Source organism: Sinocyclocheilus anshuiensis, unplaced genomic scaffold (genome assembly GCF_001515605.1).
Source record: "Sinocyclocheilus anshuiensis isolate Anshui unplaced genomic scaffold, SAMN03320099.WGS_v1.1 scaffold838, whole genome shotgun sequence".
Lineage (NCBI taxonomy): Eukaryota > Metazoa > Chordata > Actinopteri > Cypriniformes > Cyprinidae > Sinocyclocheilus > Sinocyclocheilus anshuiensis.
The window spans coordinates 1907979-1930118 of record NW_015539915.1 but is presented as its reverse complement, the minus strand read 5'-3'; the positions used below and the strand labels follow the sequence as shown (position 1 = coordinate 1930118).

General features: G+C 34.1%; 1 protein-coding gene across 1 annotated transcript in view; it reads right to left on the bottom strand.

The window, feature by feature from the left end:
• Positions 1-18288, bottom strand: part of LOC107686472 (small conductance calcium-activated potassium channel protein 2-like) — a 22203-nt gene extending 3915 nt beyond the window's left edge. The window contains exons 1-3 of the mRNA XM_016483510.1: positions 17395-18288; positions 16040-16135; positions 216-634 (exon numbers count right to left, since the gene is read on the bottom strand). Coding sequence (XP_016338996.1) covers positions 216-634; positions 16040-16135; positions 17395-18192 — 1313 coding nt within the window. The 5' untranslated portion in view covers positions 18193-18288. The remainder of the gene's footprint in view (positions 1-215; positions 635-16039; positions 16136-17394) is intronic.
• Positions 18289-22140: the final 3852 nt, after the last annotated feature.

The window sequence follows — 22140 nt, the reverse complement described above, 5'->3', positions numbered from 1 at the left end:
AAAAATGTGTATATATATATATATATATATATATATATATATATATATACAAGTAGTAACTGTGAATTACCAAAATAACATTACTACTACTTTGTAATTGTTGGTATATATGAATAGTGCAGTTATATTCATACAATTTTAAGTGTGTCTCAAAGACCTCCTAAAAATCTCTCCATCAAACAAACTTCTACTGTCAGAGCAACAAAGCGGGCCACCTTTCGCACGCCCTCACAGTCCAGGCGGCGATGATCCACAGAGAAATGGTGAACACCAGCAGCACTGTCCCGGGACAGATAGTCATGAGGGTCTTCATGACAAAGCGTGTGTTGAAGTTTATCTTGTTGAGGGCACCGATACTGCGCGACGACGCATCGGTGAAGAGTTTGCTATGCAGCAGCATGACGCGAGCAATGAGGTACAGACGGAGAAACATGGGAATGGACAGGATGATATCCACGTCAGCGTCTGTCTTGGACGGTGCGTAGGAAAAGGCGAGCCGTGCCGTCCACGTGAAGGTGTAGTTGCCCGGGATGGGGTGTATGGCGCACACCAAGATCTCCAGACAGATGAAGAAGATGCGCTCGTAGGTCATAGCTATCCTCCAGTCGTCTGCAGCGTTGTCCACCATGAAAAGCTATCAGGAGGAGAAAAAAAGCAGAAACAAATTAAGCTGTAGAAGCAGGGGGAAAAAAAGACAATTTCATCTTCCAGAAATGCAAATAAATAAATAAATAAAAACTAGGGCTGTCATCGTTAACGCATGCGATTAATTTTACAATCCTTAACGCATTAAAATAATTTAACGCAATTAACACAAAATTACTGAAGCACAACTTCTATTCTAACCCTTTAATCCAATTTTGCTTCTCTGCTTGCGATTAGAACATTTTAAGCCACTAAACTCCGGGAAAGTTTTCAGTCCAATGATCCAGTAAGCGAATGCATTCAAACAATCTAGGGTTTTTTTGGCATCTCCTTGGGGTCCTGTTCGGTATCGCAACTTGGCTTCTCTAAAATGTAAAAAAGCTCTTTGTTGTTGCATTGTACACATACTAAACAATTCTGATTTTTTTTTTCTTTCATATGTGCTTATATGGGCTCCTTATATCATTTGGTTCTTTGGTGTCTTTTGGAGTTTTTTGTGTCCTTTTTTGGAAAGACATCTAAATTTATCTTGAAAAAATCTTGCAGAAAATACAGATTTTTGAGAATCACCCTTCAATCTTTTGGTTTACTTTGCTGGATATAGCAAATGATGACAAAATAAACATTTGAAACAAGATAAATGGTCTATGCTTAATTTCATGAAGTGTGCGGGAAAAAGGATGTGATTAATTAGATTTAAAATTTTAATCGATTGACAGCCCTAATAAAAACTAATAATTATTATTATTATTATTATTACTTATGCAAAAAACTAATAAGGAAACAGAAAGATTAATTTTTAATTTATAAACGATAGCTAATTATATAATAAATATAAAATAAAAAAATGTATTTAAATAATACATTCTTTTCTTAATATTTTTGCACCTTAAGTTCCCCCCCCAAGTGAGAATTGATTCTGTTCACTTTATTCTCCTCACTAACTCGGCCTGTCAGCTTCTGCCAAGGTGCACTGCTCACAGGCTTCTCTCACGTGCCAGATACAGCCAGGTTTCTCTCCAATTGACCAGAGGACTCTGGAGCCACATTGCTTTTTTTTTCTACTTTTGCTACATAGAAAATCCCCCTCTTTCCCTTTCTCCCTGATCCCATAAATATTTCTGCCCAGTATGCATCTGGTTTGCTTCATAACAGCACAACCGTTACTGTTCACTTTTTCAGCGCCCTAGTTTTCCCTTTCAATTTCTCAGCAGGTATTTCAAATCATTTTTAATTAATATTCACATTTTTCTCAAGGAAGAAAACACTCAACTAATGCTGTAACTCTAAGAAACACTCTCCCTTGATACATTACTGTAATATTAAAAGTTAAAATTAATATAAGAACCCAAACTATTTAACTCAAATTAATTCAATTTCTATTTGTTTTCAGATATAATAATAACCACTCAAATAAAAATATTTGGTGTACAAACATTTAATGTGTAAAAAATGTATAAAAACAGTTTTGCAGTTTTATAACAACTATCTAATAATACACACTGTAAAAATGTTTTTTCAAAGTTGTAAATAAAACAAAGATTAGAATGCATTTTACAAGAAAATCTTAATTCAGTCTTTCTACTATTTTTGATGTTATTTTAAATTTTGTTTAATTCAATGAGTTACTTGCTATTCTTTTTTTGTAATTGTGAAATTTACTATAAATGTTTCAAATTTTTTACCATTTTTTAAGTTAATTATATTTCTTCTCCAGTTTGTTGTTGAAATATAAAATATAATTTAAATATAAAAAAAAACATTTCAATTCAAATTTAAATTAAATTTGATTAATTCAAACATACTTGACGTTAAATTAAATAAAAGAAATTGAAAGCTGAGGCTTTGTTTCTTATCAGAAGTAAAGCAAACGCTTTAATTATAGGATAAAATTATAGGAGGTACACTACAAATAATGTTTAGTGAAGTTTTGTTTGCATCAATAGAAAACAACAGAAAATTGATCTTGTGATTTAAGAATCGATACCCGTTTATAAAATGAGGATTGATTAAAACATTTCAACCCCGCATTTGAATGAACTACTCATCCCTTAACTCATGTAAATTAATCAAAAACAATAGTAAAATATCAATATTCACTTGCGGTCAATGATCTTTTCTATAAAAACAAAACATTTAAAGTTTAGCGCAAAATATTCAGATATATACAAAAATGTAAGCGGGTTGAGAGTGTAGGGAAACTCTTTTCATTTGCAATGCTGCTGAGTGCTTTTAAATTGCTTTCTGTTTCCATAGCGACAGCAACTTCTCTGATTGGCCGAGGCCTTTTCAGCATTATGGGTAGTGTAGTTATTAGGGCCCAATGATTTCCACAATGCAGAAAATGCGGACAGAATTGCGGAATCCAGACATAAAAATGGAATTTACTGTATAACCCGGAATGTCACAGAATTTGCCAAATTTTGGATGGATACAACAAAAGTAGGTCAGTACACTTAAATCAAAACGTGATCTGGACAAGTGTCTGTGAATATTAAGCTGCAAAAATTAAATATGAATCCTGTATGTTCTGCGTGTCTATAAATGGCACAGATGCACCGTTTCGTTTACTATACACATACTGAAGTGCCACCTTAATTTATGAGTACATGTACACAAATATAATCTCTAGAACTGCTCTGAGAGTCACTTTATGAGCATTTTACGGTTTCTTTTGAGTAAATCTATCGTTATCATCAATCATATACAACCTAAACCTAAACGTCTTCACAGCAACCCATCGGTTTAACTTGAAGTAACCCTGACAGAAATATTACTTCATGTAATGATAGTACTACTACTACTAATAAAATTATTACTAAAACATTATTTTTAAAGGAATATTCACCAGAAAAAAAAAGTATTTACCAGAATTTATTTAGCAGAAAAATTTAAATACACAGCACAGTTTTTCTGAAAAAGATAAATAAATAAAATATTTTTTTAATTAAATAAATTAATTAGAGATGCTTCTGATTATTAATATTTAATGAAATCATTAAAATGAAATTCAGAAAATTAATGCAAATCAGAATTTAGTAAAAAATGTAACTGAATTTGAGAAATAAAAAACATTTCATAGGGCTTTAAAAATGTAACTTTTGTTAAACTTTTAATGAATTGCTGTTTAATATTGTACGTTTTATGATTTCAATTAATTAGACATGCTTTTTGATTAATACAATTTAATTTAACCATTAAAACAGAGTCTAGAAAAATGTAAATGGAAAAAATGGATTTCATGAGGCCCTACATTTTTCTGAAAAAGATAAATAAATAAAATATTTTTTTAATTAAATAAATTAATTAGAGATGCTTCTGATTATTAATATTTAATGAAATCATTAAAATGAAATTCAGAAAATTAATGCAAATCAGAATTTAGTAAAAAATGTAACTGAATTTGAGAAATAAAAAACATTTCATAGGGCTTTAAAAATGTAACTTTTGTTAAACTTTTAATGAATTGCTGTTTAATATTGTACGTTTTATGATTTCAATTAATTAGACATGCTTTTTGATTAATACAATTTAATTTAACCATTAAAACAGAGTCTAGAAAAATTTAAATGGAAAAAAATGGATTTCATGAGGCCCTACACAAGGAATTCTTAAAAATGAAGTTGAAATCAACAGTAGCTTCATCTTGCGACATGGAAGGTTTATATGTTACTGTTAAAAATCGACTTCTCTGTAGAGATAATGAATGTGATTTAACCTCCGGAAGCCGTCTGTTGCGCTCAAGCGTCAGATCTCTTCCCTCCCTAACGCTCAGCTGCGGTATTTCCTGTGCTTTCAATCAGCTCAAGGTACCGACAGCCAACATCAGCGTGAGATATTTCACCAGAGCGGTGCAGTCAGCACAATTCAGAGGCTTCTGCTGACAGACTGTGGCTATCTGATATGAGAAAAGGTGCAAATGATAAACCCCTGATCCAATATGTGCAAACGGCTTTCCTGCCTTCTTACAGCACCGGGCTATTTCATGAGTAATGGGTTTATGCGGCGCATAACCGAATTCTTCTTTAATATGACACTTGCTCGAGGCTTTGAGATGCTGCTTCAGTGCTGTCCTGTGGTTTTCCCCTCAAGTAGAAGCACACGTATAAAACCTCAGTGTTTGGACGGTTTAATAGCATTTATGGTCACTTATTTACTCTGCCGGATCCACAGTATCTGGATCATGGGGCAGATGTTTGAATAAATCAAATGTTATAACATAAACTGACACGCTGCCAAATAACCTTGATTCAGACTGAATTCCTAATCTCTAAATTCATCATTAAGAAAAACTGCTCCACTTCTGGAGGCAAATGAGATTAATAACCCAGAGATTCAGTGATACTGCATTAAAACATTAAGTAAATCTGAGTGCTGCTTGACCGTACAAAAACGTGTTGAAGTGACTTCCAGCACATTGTTATGCTGTTGCTAGATATGTATATATAGATGCCACATTCGACGGCTCTAAACACGTCGGCGCGCCCATCATCTCGGAACGGTCAATGTGTCGTCAATCACAGTAAAAATCAATGAGTTTTCAAAGATCCCACAACATTGCACAGCTTCTGGTTGAAAAAACCTCCAAGATTTAGGCCCCGTTCACACGGAGACGCATTTAGCATACATTTTGTATCGTATAGGCGTTTCGTCCACACGGATCCGGCATTTTGGGAGAGTGAAACCGATATTTTTTGAAACCGGGTACCAGAGTGGCTAAATCTGAAAACGCCGCCCTTGCGTTTTCGTGTGGACAGCGAATCCGTATATTTTCTGAAACGATGACGTCATCAGCCCACGTCTCCCCCCTAGTCAGACACCGCTACGCCATGTAACAGCAGCAAAAACATGAACAAACACTGAACGATTGTCTTTTTATTAACTAACATTAACACTAATTTAATATTAATAAATGTATTGTTCCATGTTTGTTTGTATACCGCGCGCAAGGTTTATGCCCATAGTCCAAGTCTTCTTCTCTGTTTTTAGTGTATCTCTGTGGCAGAATTACAGCGCCACATACTGGTCTGGCATGTATACTACATCGTTTTGTGTCGGTTTTGTGGTTTCGTGTGGACGCAGATATTTCTTGAGACGAGGAGAAAAAAAAGATCGGATAGGGAAAGCTCTGGCTTCGTGTGGACGTAGCCTTAAACTCCTGAAGAAACAGACTAACCGTTCACACAAACTGTTTTGTTTGTGTGACAACCAAACCACAAACCAAAAAACTGTATTTAATGATTGGCTCGTATAATTGCATGAAAGGTATAATTTCTTGTTTGCATAGTTGCTCATTTTTATTTTGGCCAATTATGCACTAGTATGACAATATATAAAATAAACTGCAATATTTACCTACTAGGTTATTTTAATATAAGAAAAACTATTCAAATATTGCTGTTTATCTTATCTTAGGTATTATCATATTAGTGCATAAAGGTGCTAAATGATGAAACATTATTCTTCTTTATTGAAACACCTTTACAGTACTAAACTACATTTTACAGCATTTTACTTTTTACATTAAATAAATTAAACTTGCTAGATGAAATTATAGATGATTGAAAAAATCCATAAATCCATAAAAATATACATTTTGAGATATTGAATATCATAAAAATGCAGAAAATATTGGGACTGAAAAATATTGAGCTATTTTGCAATGCCTTCCTTAATTTTTTTTATAATACTTTATAATTTAAACATGTATATTTAATTTTAAATTTGGTTTTTATAGCAAAACAGACTCGTTTACAGTACATCAATCAGTTGAAACTTCAGAACTCAACTAAAATCAATGATTTGCTTATATTGTCACTCAAAAATGTTCATGTGACAATTTTCATATATTAAAATGATTATATATTTGTCATATTAGTTCATAAAGGGCCTAAATGGAAAAAAAAATTAGCATTCATTATTAATGAAAAACATTTACATTTAAGTTGCTGATGATGGTTTATATGACAGAATTTTATAGTCATTTTATAGATAATAGCTAAATAATAACTAAATATCATAAAAATATTGATCTATTTTGCAAAGCCTTAGTATGAGCAACAATAATAAATGGTAATAGTAATGCTTGCAAGCAAGAATTGTTTTTTTTTGTTTGTTTTTTTATTATGTAATTTTTAATGTAATTTTTAATGTATTGTAAATTGTCTTTTTTGTATGCTGGTCTTGCTGTAAAACCAATTGCCCTTAGGGGACATAAATAAATAAAGAAAGAAAGAAAGAAAGAAAGAAAGAGAGAGAGAGAGAAAGAGAGAGAAAGAATCAGTAAAAATGAATTACAAAGAAATTTAGTCAAATGGACTGGTGTTTTTAAGTTTTTTTTTTTATTTTCTGAGCACTAAATTTCTTCAATGGCAATCATTTTAAGGTACAACAATTATTAAAATTATTTTTTCAGACTTTTTATATAATATATATTTATTCAAAAAATGTAAGTAATTGTTTTTTTTTTATATAAAAAGGTTTTTATTATATATATTTATTCAAAAAATGTAAGTAATTGTTTTTTTTTATATAAAAAGGTTTTTATTTTTATTTTAATTGTTTTATGGCAAAAAGAGCATTACATTCGTGAAGTTTGATTAATCAGTTCATCATCAAAACTATATTAGTGCATAAAGAGCCCAGATTAAAATGATTAAATATCATTCTTCATTATTCAACTACATTTTTAATAGGATTTTACTTTTTTACATTAAACATATTAAAAGTAGCCTACCTCATTACGAGTTGAAATGTAAAAAAAAAAATGTTTTAAGCCATTTTATAGAAAATACATAAAAATTGAGTTACTGATAGGCCTACTGAAATATTAGGCCTTACTTGAGCAATAATAATAAATGGTAATAGTAATGATTTCTTTAGCAACCATCCATCACTATAAATCTTGAATCATTCGGACAGAAAATAAATCCTTCATGCCTCAAAGCTTTTAGAGGTTTTTTTTAGCCAAAAGACTGTAATGACAAAATAAACATTTCCATTTGAGACCCTTGTATACCACCTACACATGTTAGTCACATGAATCACACGGCCTCAAAATATGGCACTAATCCCTCATATTCATACGACGCACATGCGAACACAAAACACACACTCCTACAACATATCCTAATACAAACACAGCAAAAATACATCAAAAACACGGGATTCTACCAAAAATAAAATCAGGCCTCGCGGATCTAATCACGTTTGGACGTTCCCGTCTACACCGACTCATGACAGAAATCGTAAGACCAGAAGAAAGGGAGATTTTAGAGCAGATAAGACACATCAAGTGTCCTAAAAGGCCTGACAACTGCCAAAGATGCTGTAACATTAACCAGCCCGTCTGTTAGTTTAGGCTGTTGTTCGACTTTCCGTGCGAGTGTAACTTAGACAGCGAAACACAAGCTGCCTTTCCGAACGGTGACAGACGCTATCTTACTCAAAGGTTAGCAACAACAACAACCACCAACAAACCACATAGCCTGCACAAAGGATGATAAGCGTAAAGCTTTAATTTTGTTTATATGAGGAAAACATGTCACGAAGCCACTGCTTTCAACTTACTAGCTTCAAAACGGAGCAATTAAACATTTAAAATGGGTTATGTAAGGAAACCTACTTGGTAGGTAAAACCAATTATGGTAATGGACGACCTGCAACACAATACTCAAGGGTGCTTCACCTTCAAGCATCCAATATTCCAACCGAGTGCTTGAGCGGGTAGTTATGGAAAAATGCTGAATTTGACAACAGAGGGGAAGGTGCACTTGTAATGGCCTGGTTACGACAGCTAAGGGTCGTACCTGATAACCTCAACAAGTCCGAGAGCGTGACTGCAGCGACTTGTTCAACCAAGACGAAGCAGATGTGTGAAATATAGATACAAATAATTCGAAAAATAATAACCGAGCAAATAGAATGACTACTTGTAGATTTGTTGCCTTCTTCTAAAGCATTACGAAGAATGTTAGTGAAATAGAATAGTATTTTCTTTAAATTCCGAGTGCAAAATTTCTTCAATGCCAATTAAGGAATTATTGAAAATCATCTTTTCTAATGTTTTGTAATACCAAAGAATTTAAATTTAAGCAACATTATTTGAGCAATATTAATTGATGGTAATAGTAATGCTTGCTTCAGCAATCATTACTAAAAAGGAATTAGGAAAAACTTTGTCAAATAGATATTTTTTAGGGATTTTTAAAAAATGTTGAGCACTACATTTCTTCAATGACAATTATTCGGAGGTATGAAAATTGTATAATAATTTATATTTATAATATCTTAGAATTTAAACTTAACATATATTTTTTTTGATTTTGTATTTGCAGCAAAAAACGTTTGATTCATTTCTATGAATCAGTTCAACCTGTCCATTTCAAATCAATATATCAATTCAAAACGCAATTCAGTGATTGGATTTTTATTATACCTTACCTTAATACCTTAACATTTAAAAAAAATTTTTTTTTTAACATTTTTAATTTGACATTTTTATAGCAAATTAGAGTTGCATTAGAGTTTGATTAATTTACATGATACATTTGAGCTGATTCAATTCATAACTCAGCTCAATTCAATGATTCATTTGCGCTATTTACTCAAAAATATTAAAGTGGCATTTATCAAATACTGTATTAAAGTTTTACATGAAATAAAATTCAGGTAAATAATATTATTGTTTAATGCATATAGGAAAAATAAAAATGGTTAAATATCATTCTTGTGTTTGTTTATAATATATATGACAATTATTTGAATATTTGGAAAGTTCTGTTTAAAATTATAACACCTTAGAATTTTCTGTGGATAAATTACAGTATAACTGAACAATTTAATCTTTCAAATGAACATTATTAATAGATTTGGTTTAGTTGAAGATTTTTGACTCATCAATATTCCGAATGTTTCTCAAGTCTATTAACGTTACAGCTACATTTGGCACATATCAAAGAGTGCAGGTATATTTGCAGTAGTAGCTCCATCACCATTGTCTAATACAGTTGCGGTAAGTCCTATGAGATACAGCACTCAGCCCGAATGATGGCTGCAAGGCTGACTTTAGCAGAGCATGTGGATTAATGAAAACCGCAATAAAAAGACGGCCTAAACTGATCAGCGCAACACAAGGTCGATGGCTCTTCTGAAGCAGCCGCACTCACTGTTGCTTTACCAGACCTGGACTCTGTTAAAACACAGCGACGACACGGTAATCTATCAAACACGTGTCCGTACAGGGGGCTCACTGCTTTTGCTCCTGTATTCGCCTTGCGTCGCCTTGACAAGGGCACGGACAAAAGGTCGTCTGCCTTTGTGCTCTTCGTCTGTCTAGTAGGCAGCAGGGGTTGGTTACTGGTTTCAGAAGAGCTCAATATAACTAATGGAGCATGGCTCAATATTTAATCTGTGTAATGTAGAGAATGGGAACATATATCTTGTCGCTAAGAAAAGAAATCGCTCAATCTCATTAGAGAATTAGGTAGAGAGGTTCAGCCCAATTACAAATGAATGCAATGGTTAATTTATGATATCAAAGTGGGTCCTAAGAGGCTACTTTGCTAAGTAAATCCTCAGTTGTAGGTTGCTTTCAGCTTTCAAGTTTCTTTGAAGGAGGACCCGCATGCTTTCAGAGTTTGCATTTGTGTAATTGAACGCTACCAGAAAAGGATGACAGCTGTTGTATTATTAAGTTAACTGTAACCTAATTTAACTATTTTCTTTAGCGGTTTTAATTAAACATACGCAAAATAAAACAGTAAAACATAAAAGCCACCATTTCATATGAAATTAATTCAAGCCATAAAATTGCTTAGTTTAATTTTAAAACGTCTATACTGTAACTTATCTCAAAGAAAAACTGACCACTTCAAGTCTCCTCTCTAGCAATTTAAAATTAAATTACATTAAAAATTAAATTAAATATTAAGAAATTGTAAAGCCTATTGCTTCTACTAAAACATTACGCAGAATAGTAGTAAAATATTTTGGTAAACCAGGGAAGAGTGAAGTTGAAATTGAAAAAATGTCGAAATTGAAAATTATTTTTATAATGTTCTGTCTGAAATTATAATACCTTTGAATTTTCTATGGAATAAATTACAGTGTAGATGCTCTAGAAATTAAATTAAATTATTGTTGTTGATGCTATTCCTAACAATAAAACATTACAGAGAACAATGTTTTGGTAAACCGAAGCCACAATTTTATTTATTTATTTTTTGCACACTACATTTCTTCAAATTACAATTATTTAAAGATATTTGAAATTATGTAAAATTACTTTTATGTTTTGCCTAAAATTATAACACCTCAGAATTTTCTAAGAGCTAAATTACAGTATAGATGCTGTAACAATATATATTATATAATAATTTGAATCATTATATTTACATTTTAAATTAACTACACCGTTTACTAAAACATTTCAAAGAATAGTAGTAACATGTTTCAGAAAAAATCAGGCAAGAGTGGAGGGATTTTATTTATTTATTTGTATTTTTTCGTGCACTATAAATTTCTTCAAATGACAATTAGTTTAATGTATTTAAAATTACTGATTTTTTAAAAATAAATTAAATAACGTTCTGTCTAAAAAATTACAACACCTTAGAATTTTCTCTGAGCTAAATTACAATATAGATGCTCCAGTAATTTAAACAATTAGATTAAGTTTAATTCAATATTCAATTACATTTAAAGCCAGAAGACATCTCAGATTAACTTTATTTAAATGAACATCTTTTACTTTAATCTTATAATCTCTATACTGTAATCCAGCTCAGTGAAAACTCAAGGGTCAGTGGTGAAGGATGGATACGTGACACTCGGCAGTCTTCTCAGGTAGAGTTAGTTGTCACAGGAAAAGGCAGTGCACATCCTCTATAGTGCATCAGCGCTGCTCCCGTGCACTCATCACCTGACTCTGCCCTATACATGTGTTAGACATCCCGAAATACAGGCGATTTGTGGTTCAACTGCAGCTAACCATCATATTTCATTGATAAACTGCTGATACAAATGAAATACCTATATTTCATATCAATATGGCGATGATGTGCATGTATTTGTAATGCGTAGAGCCCCCGTCTGGTCCCTTCAGAGAGACACATTTCTCTGGTAAAGCATTCCCATGATTGATGTCCCTCAGAGACTCGTGGGCCCTAAATATTACAGAGAGTGCAACTGGCTCATGAATACACGCCGTTATAATTCAACAGTGTGAAAAGTAATAAAACTGCTCAGGCATTTATGGTTGCAGAGCCAGGGCTCTTAATGGCTTTTTTGGGGGGGAGGGGGGGATTTGCATGCATATTACAAAACAGTGATGTTGTTTCATGTACATGCAGTACAAACACACCCATGTATGTTTCCATGTACTGTCACAATTTTATGTTGCAATCTGATTGAATTTCAAAAACATCTGAACAACAACAATGCACGCTTATTTGTACACTGAGCAGAAGCATTATTTTATTTAAAGGAAGAGTACACCCAAAAACGACACTTTTGTCAAAATTGATGTTGTTTCAAATCTATACTTTGCATTCAAGCTATAAGTATTATCTGTGCATGCATTTCCTGGGAACTGAACTCATGGGCTTGGTGTTGCAGGCACCATGTATTACTTTTTGAGGAGATTTTTGTGGAGTTTGGCACAAGCTGGCGCTGTAAATCATTATCTGAATTCATTGTATGGAAAAGAGCAGCTTGAACATTCAATCAAACATCTCCTTTTGTGTTTTACAAAAATAATAATAATAATAATAATAATAATAATGGAAACAGAACATAATCATTTTATAGATAAGTGCGTAAAGGTGATTATTAAATTTTTTAGTCCCACTTTATATTAAGTGGCCTTAACTACTATGTACTTCTATTGAAATTAATCATTTGATACAATGCACTTGTGTACATACATGTTTTGCATTGTACTTATATTTTTAAAATACCTGCATGTAATTGCATCAGTAATTATTTTCTGTAATTACATTTATAATTACACTGTTGACCCATCCCTTACACCTTAACCCACCCTTAAACCTACCCATACGACCAAACCTGTCCCTAACCTTACCCGTATCCCACTTCAATAGCAGCAAAAGTATTTCGCAATACAATATGAACACAATTGTACATTGTACTTATTTGTACAGTACATTGTAGTTAAGGCCACTTAATATAAAGTAGAACCGATTTTACATTTTTTATTTATTGTTTAATTAATTTTAGTTAACTGTATTGATTTGAACAATTTCATTATTTTCCCAGGACTGCAAATCACAATTTTACAATTGAAATGTTCTGACCATTGGAGCCCTGAAAGAATGAATATGAAAGAAAGAGATAGAAGTGGCATAAATCAATAAATATTTGATGCTGCATTTCTCCAGCTCTTAAGAATGATAGTAAATAATGACAGAATTTTCATTTCTGTGGACTTTTTCTTTCTTAACACCGAGATACAAGAGCCTATCTAGTGAGTTGAAAGGGTCCACTTTCTATACCCTCCTTTTTCATCAGTGCAACAGAGGTCATCGGCCACCAGAATGTTTTCTATCTAAGGTAGATTGTCTGGTTTTGTTGTCATCAGATTGCACGGTTTCTCATTCCTCTGCTATGGCAGCAACACCTAGTTGCCTTCACCTCAATGGCCACACTGAGGAAATCTCAACATGGCTCTTTGACATCTCAGTTGGACGGCTGTTCATCACCTGCGGTCTTGGCAAGGCTGAGTACCTAAATTCAAAGTTTCTTCCATCCCCATTGAAGGTCAATTTTTTTTGTCTTCTTGTTTTGTCTGCCAGTGCATCAAAAACCCTGAAGTCATACTAGATCACGATGCAGAAACTACCTGATTGAGCAACTTCACAAGTCAAATTTAAGAATGATTCATAATTCATGCAGCGTTCTGCAGCTTTAGTCATTGTCAACGACATTACGGCAAATGACTCACTAGTCACTATTGCTTTGACTTTACCGCAACGCGACCTTTTACAAGAATAATTCACTCTGTGGAACACACAAGAAGATATTTTGAAGAAGGTTAATGCTGCTCTTTTCCAATTAAAGTAAATGGGAATGGATGATGTGAAAAGAGCCAATAAAGCACCACAAAAGTAGTCTATGTGACTTCTGTCAAGTCTTATGATGTGTGTGATGTGTCTTGATGCACAATTTTCCTGTATATAGGCTACACACACAACTAAGCTTTGAGAGTAGATGTTTTCAGTTTATTGCATGTTCTGGAGTTCTGGTTTTGGAGTTCATGGAAAGGAGCAGCGTGAACATTCTTTAAAATATCTTCTTTTATGTTCTACAGAAAAAAAAGTCATTTAGGTTTGGAAGTATATGAAGGTGTGAAAATGACGGCAAAATACTGCTTTCTGGTCACCAACTCAAATCCTGTGTTAGGCATTTGCACAGGTGACTAAGAAAAAAATACCTAATCTTATTTCCCCTTCACTTTGACCATACACACTATTAACTAATAACACTGTCTCTGTTCTGCCAAAAGCACTACGATCTTGTTGGCACTATGTACTTATTGGCAGTACAAGCTTATTGGCGCTCCTTGGCCTTATCTAAGTGCTTGATTTATACATTTTGCTATTAACGCAAGTATTCGTCAAACCCAGAATATCCACTTTGGTATGATAGCTTCAGCCAAGAAAACAAATTTTCTCATTAGCTGGTCCTTTGATTTTGCCTACAGCTGTACAAAGCAATGCCTTTAACCTTTGACAAGGTGCAAAAATCAGATTTTTCATTTGGTCAAAATGAAAATATAAATGGCCAATTTCCAAAAACAAACTTGGACCTAATCTTTTACGGAATTCAACAGTACACTGGACCAAGAAAATGTGTTTTTTGTTCAATTACACTGGTGTGTAAAATATACAAACATGCATATATAATTATTTTTTAAAGAAAAAAAGTATTATTTTAAATGGGTGTTTTTTGTTCAATTACACTGGTGTGTAAAATATACAAACATGCAAAAAAAAAGTATTATTTTAAATGGAAAAAAAAAATTATGAAATAAGGCTTTTACAGCCATGAAATTCAAAACCCAGGCAACAAACTTGATTGCTGAAATGCATGCAAATCAATGTGAAATTGACATGTCCCTCTGTGATTAAATCCTTTGGACTAATCTGTCCACCCCACAAGAAATTAACAGTGATATTTCCCTATTGGACAAGCCACACATGGTTTCACTTCATAATAAGCCAGTCCGATTCAACTTGAATGAGATATTTGTGTCTATTTGCAAGTTAAATTAAAAAATAATAAACGAATAAATAATTTCTACAGGGTTCCCACACTTTTTGACAACTGGATTAGACTTTATAAAATCATTTTATACATAATGCACATAAAAAATGATTTATGTTATATGAATTACTATTCAATTTTATTACTTAATTTTCTATTAGTTAATTTGCTCATTCATTTAATAAGGCCTGCAAATCACAGTTCACTGAAATTTGCTGGTTTTCCATGACCATGGGAACTCTGAAAGAATGAATATGAAAGAAGGAAAAAGAAAGAAGTGGAATAAATCAAATAAATCTTTGATGCAACATTTCTCTGGCTGCAGAGTATTTTAAGAAACATCATGAAGACGGTTCAGAAATTTACAGGATTTCATCCTCACCAACACCAGCTAAAAGTCTTCATCTTTTTTTGTTAATGCATTACTTAATGCAAAGAAATGCATTACAATGGAGATATGGATGCTGAAATGTATAAAATTCACCAGTAATACAACAATCCACTGATGCAAGGTCACAGGACTGAGTGCTTTCAAAGTACTACAACCAAGTCAAGTTCTTTCTCTCAACAAATATGGGCAAAAACTGCCTTAAGTGCAGATTTAGACACTTACTAATACCAATATGGAGACATTGTACAGAAAGCCTCCTTACTTAATCTATAAACTACATTTCTGTAGAGAAAGCCCAAGTGCAAGTCCATAGTCAACACCGTTAATAGACTACGAATCTCAGGTTATGCTCTAGTAGATTTCTGTAATGATTTTATGAAGATTAATAAGTACTCTATTAGGAAAAATGTCCATTCAACCTGGCCTTGTCTATCCAACTAGCTAATAAACTGTGAACGGCTACTGTTAAACAAGGTCACTGACAGGATTTCATGGCATGATTCGATTAAGCCGGTGAGAAATGGAGAGGATGCCGTGCTATTGAAGATAATCCGATTGTAATTCTATGGTAATGGGAATCATTTCAAGAGCAATGTGTTGAGCATTAGTCTGGAGGAGAGAATGTGTTAAAAACTGCAGAACCGAAAAAGCACCTAAATTAACATGACACTGAAGTGAAAACACAGGAAACAGCTCTTACTTATTTTTTGAAAGAGTTACCTGGATTTCCCTGGCATGATATATGATAATCAACCCAAGAAGAATGATTGTAGAAAGGCTTATCAGGCATTTTAGGGCTAAAGAATACAGTGACTCCTGAAAAAAAAGAGAAGAAAAGGACAAATTCAACTCATTTGGATTAGTTGGTGTAAACACACTACAATTGCATTTTGATTAAACCTGTAAAAATATTACTGCAACACATTAGTATGTTTTATTTTAATGATTCCAAAACTTTGTAGACTTTTGTGAGGGATTGGATTAAGTTACGCCTTCCTGAAAATACCAAAACATAAGCACTAATGCAAGCACATCTGAGACCATTACATGATTTAACTGAAATTTGACTTTAACCTTCCATGTGGCGACATATTTTCCTTCATTTTCAACATATTGACAAAACAATAATATGTCATTTTTAAAACACACTATGATTGATTTTCCTGGTGTTTGGGGATTGCCCCATTAAAGTCATTCTGATGCAGATAAATAGCTTTTTCTGTTCACAGATCAACCATCTAACATAATTTAACCATTATTTTGAGAAAATATGAATGCTGTCATTTGGAATCCCTGTGGCAAATTGAATCGCAGTAATGCATATCCTCTATGGGACTTTTATAGATAGAGGCATCAATTATATTACTGTAATTATTTAATTATTTTAAAGTACTTATAGTAATAAAAATGCATTTATACATAACACAATTATGACTTATTTTTCCAGTAATGTTCTACAGAAAGTCAAAGAAGAAGAGTGCACAATTGACAAGTAATTATTCAGCAAAAGTTAAGTAATAATTATTAACTCAGTTTGAGTCTCTTTCAACTTGATTAACGTATAACAGTTAGTTCCGGTAATTTGATTGGTCGAGCTTCCCAATAGTGCTGCTAACATTAGGAAGTTTCACTGTTTGTTTGCGTCATTCCAGTGTTTTCTTTCACGAACAGAAGCGGAGTCGTGTAATTTTTGCATTCATTTATATTAATTATGTGTTTATTGAGCTGTTTAAATGCGGCCAAATCACAGCACAAAGGACAGCACTCCTGTTTGAGCGATACTGCTTAAATATGTCGTTCATAAAAGAACACGAATTTTAAAGTTCTAACAGATTTTTTGTAATATTGGAACAATTTTACGCAGCTAAACGACTCCGTAGGGAAAACCGACGAAGCAAAGCGTCTTCCAGTAAACGTGACCTTGCCACAGATCTTCTGTTATCCATCCACGCCGCGCACTTTCCAAATTTGTAGTTTTTCCTCTCTCCCTCTCTCGCCAGCAGGCAGACCGGACTTAATGAATTCTGACCTAGCTGGGGGGACCTGCAGGATTTGGGGACTATTCAGTTACGCACCTTTCCGTAGGCTCCCCAAGAGAGTTCAGTTTCAATGACCATCACCACGATGCCAAACATCCCAAAGATGAGCGCGTAGTCGCTCAGGCGCTTTCTTTTCTCAAACAGGGCCCTCCTGTGCCCGAGCTTCTGTCCAATGTTCTGGTTCTTCTTTTTGCCCGATTTGCCGCCGCTGTGGCTACATCCACCTCCACCTCCTCCTCCGCCGCCGCCTCCCCCGTCCCCCGCCGAGTAAGGCATGAGGGTGGTGGAGTTGTTCTCCGGCTTGGAGGCGAGCGTGTCGGACGCGTCCCCCGCAGAGACGGGCTGCAGCGGCTGGGACTCCGAATCAAACTCGTGCAGGTTTCTGCGGGACGAGCTCAAGTTGCTGAGCGGCCGCATCACGCCGCCGTTGTATCTGCAGCTGCTCATGGCTATTTGGGTGTAAGAGTTACTCTCTCTGTGGCTGCTGGCCGGACTGCCCCGAATTTGCTGCCGGTTGTGATCGCGATGAGGATGATGATGGTGGTGGTGATGGTGTCTGGATGAACTACCATGACTAGAGGGCGTGAACTCGCTGTACTGAGCGCCTTGCCTGGTTGAAGATGAGACGGACGGTGTCCTTAAAGTTCCCAGCGGCGTCCCGTGCAAAGGCTGGCTTTTTCTGGCATCCTCGCAGGTGGAGGAGCTGTTGCAGGTGCAGTGCCTGATGGAGCGCTCTTCCTCCCGTCCGCAGTAGTGCTGCTGGTGCTGCTTATAGTGCTGCTGCTGCTGCTGCTCTGGATAGAAATTGTTCTGCAACTGCAATGGGGTTTCCATCTCAGAGCTGCTGTTTAAAGCAGAACCCCGTGCATGCACCCTACCGAGGGGGCGTTGTGATGAGTAACGGAGGATAAAAGCTGGCGCGAGGTTGGACCCACCTCGGCTTCTGTAGAAGTGCGAGCGCGCTTCTGATTGGCCGAGATACCCAAACAACTGGGCTGACGTCACGCGGGGAAGGTGGCAACATGCGGTTCAAATCAGAATCTGAATCAGAAGAGCTTTATTACCAAGTATGTTTACACACACAAGGAATTTGACTTGACGACAGGAGCAGTGTGCAGCATTCACAACTCAGTGCTCTGGACTGTTTACTCTAACTCTGATAGGTCTCTGACTTATAAGGTATAATATTTTTGAATGCGTGTTTCATAAAGAATTTAATATGATTTCATTTTAAATGTATATAGAAAGTGTAAAGATTTTTTAAAAAGGGTTTTGTTAAAAAATAAACATTATCAAAATGTGTCAACAATCAAGAAATCATTTTTTTAAATAAAAAAAATCACCGAGCTTATCTGACATATGCATACCTCAATTTCTCTTCTTTACTATTCTGTTTTTATTTATTTACTTTAATTTTTAAATATGCACAATTTATATAGTCAAATTGGCGCATAATTAGCTTCATTAATTCAATACTATAAACTTCAGTTTAAATACATATATACATAGTCTGAATGAAACACCAGTCAGTCTTGTTCGCAAGAAGAGAAATAGAGAAGAAGAATTATAAATGTGTTAAAATAAATGGCCATACGCAATTACATTTACGCAAAATTACGTTACTGAAACTTCAGTTCATTCATTTTGGATATGGTGTTTGTTTTCTCTTGATGAAAGTCGTGAACAAAATGGAGGAATAAATGAAATCTCTCTTTCATTGTTATTTGTGGAGAAAATAACACTCTTTCTGGAGCCTATCTGTAGGCATGCCAATTTTTAATAATGGATCAAATAAAAAGTGAATAATTCAATAACTCACTCATAATACACAAAAGACTTCCACTTGTAATGATGTTACCTGCAGAAAGTACCGAACGCATTTGAATGGATTGTTTTAGTGAACCGATTCAAAAGATCCGATTCAGTTGGATGAATCAAAATCGCCACTAGTCACAATACACGTGCGCCTGACTACGTTTTTAAAGTCATGCTATATACAGTATTATTGTACTATTCGTCTGCTGATGCACTGAGAATCAGTCCGTTTCTAGCCTTATCCTTATATGTAAAGGCATGATTTGAAGACTAGCACGCGTGAAAGAGTCGCTGCAGTATTACTGCAGTCGCAGCACGTCACCCCGCAGCGTCAGCAGCATCTGAAAACCCTGTTATTGTTGTCTCGCCTCTTGCCAACTCGCATCCTTATGAAGCGAGATCGAGCGCTCCGGTGCACGGGAATGTTGTCAATCAAATAACCAAGCGCTCACAGTCGGGCAGCTCATTACATCACGGAGCCAGAGTTTGAATGAAAGGAAAATGACTGGATTTATGTGTTGCGATTCTGGAACTAGACAGATTTACTTCAACACAGGGCAGGTTGCATTCAAAGACATGCGATTGTTTTATACTGCTGCATTTTTCAGTGGGAAACTAGTTTCTTAGATATTTTGTTCAGTTGATTTGTCTTCACTTGAGTCTTATTTTTCATGTAAAATGCAAAAGAGAGAGAGAGAGAAACAAGACAGAATTTAAATTTTGGGTCAACTATTAATCTATTTTACTGTATATACACTGTATATATAAGGGCCATTCAGAATTGGTCCAAATTCAGGGTTGGAAACCTCTTGAAAAAAAAAAGTGTCTGTATGCAAATTGTATAATGCAAGGTACACATTTCTAGTACTAATTGTGCAGTTAATTCTCATATTGTATTTTCAGAAAGTTTTGGAATATTTGTCCTTGTAACTTGCATACTAAACCATACTAAAATACAAAAAAAATTGCATAACTGTACTAAAATTTTGTTTATTTCCCCCAAATATGAGGATAATGTGTTCCCTTTTGTCACTACCAAAACAATGACGACATGTTTCGATCGTGACTGTTTCGGTAGTGACAATTCTACGGGATAACTCCCCAAAAAACCACAAAGATGTCATTACCGAAATTCCACCAAATGTTTGGTTTGTGACAATGTGAATGTTTCGGTACTGACAATTTTAGATACTTTTGATCCTAGCTAATGTGTTCCCTTTTGTCACTACCAAAACAATGACGACATGTTTCGATCGTGACTGTTTCGGTAGTGACAATTCTACGGGATAACTCCCCAAAAAAACACAAAGATGTCATTACCGAAATTCCACCAACTGTTTGGTTTGTGACAATGTGAATGTTTCGGTAGTGACAATTTTAGATACTTTTGATCCTAGCTCAAAGATTCTAATCAACATATGGTTAGCTAGCACAGTTCTGAACAGTGGAACACATATAAAAACTAAATGTTATGGAATAACTCCCAAAAATTGTACTTAATTGCAGAAAAAAGGCGTTCGGTAGTGACATTCCTTAAAGTTACACACAGATTTGTCAGATTTTTAAACACATTTACCTCAAAATGATGGGGCCTATCTACTCATCATAGCTATGAGAGAAAGTGATACATAAATATCTCCTGATCATAAATTTAGGGGTGTAGTTAAAATCAGTCTCAGCCAATGGACTATACATTGTTTCGGTAGTGACAAAAAAGTGCGGGACACATTTTTTTACATACATTTTCATAATTTCCAAAGAAAATATAAAATAAATATATTTTTTTTAACTTAACTTTTTAAAGGAATTAAAAAGATACTTTTAAAAACAACAATAGGAAAAAATATACAAATTATTTCAATATCATTTTCATAAGTTGAAATTTAGGGGTTAGGGTTCAGGACAGCCACCTCCCAATTGAAAGTACCCAATAAATGATGATTTTATATATATTAAGCTTACTAATATTTTACATATTATTGTGGGTTTCGATAGATAATAGAAGGATCTTAGTAAACATCTAAGAATTGAAGAGGCTACTTAAATGCTTTTTAAATGTGTTCTTTGGTTGTGGGACAGCAGTTTGGACCAGTTCTGTAGAATGGCCCATATAGTGAAATATTACATAATTTTACTGTTACATTGTATATTGTGAAATAATATTACATTAACATTTTATTAATATTATTAACAGTAATATTGTTAATTATTATTAAAAAGTCTATTTGAATATATTTTACAATGCAATTTATTCCTGTAACGACAAAGCTGAATTTTCAGCATCATTACTCCAGTCTTCGGTGTCACATGATCCTTCAGAAATCATTCTAATAAATCATTCCATTGCTCAGATATTATTGGTGCTCAGTTATTAATAGCCTAATGGTTCTTCTTATTTTCAGTGTTAAAACAGTTTTTGCTGCTTAATATTTTGTTGAAACTTTTTAAGGATTCTATGATGAATACAAAATTCAGAGGAACAGCATTTATTTGAAATAGAATCTTTTGTGACATTATACATGTGTTGCTGTCATTTCTGATCAATTTAATGCATATTTGATTAATAAAAGCATGCATTTCTAAAAAAATACAAAAAATAAAACACATATACACACACACCCCAAACATCTGAATGGGAGAATATCACGGTTTCTGCATAAATATTAAGTAGCACAACTGTTTTCACCATTTATATTAATAATAAATGTTTCTTGAGCAGCAAATCAGCATATTAGAATGATTTCTGAAGAATCGTGACACTGAAGACTGGAGTAATGATGCTGAAAATTCAGTTTTGCATCACTGGAATAAATTACATAATAATAATTAAGATAAAATAAAAATGTAATGTATCGTATTAAAGTTCATACTCTCGCTCGGTCCCCTGTGACTACACGTACGTACGTTACCTTCACGGCCACCGTAGTTACAGATGTTACAACCGGCTAGCGTGATTACGCTGTCTTC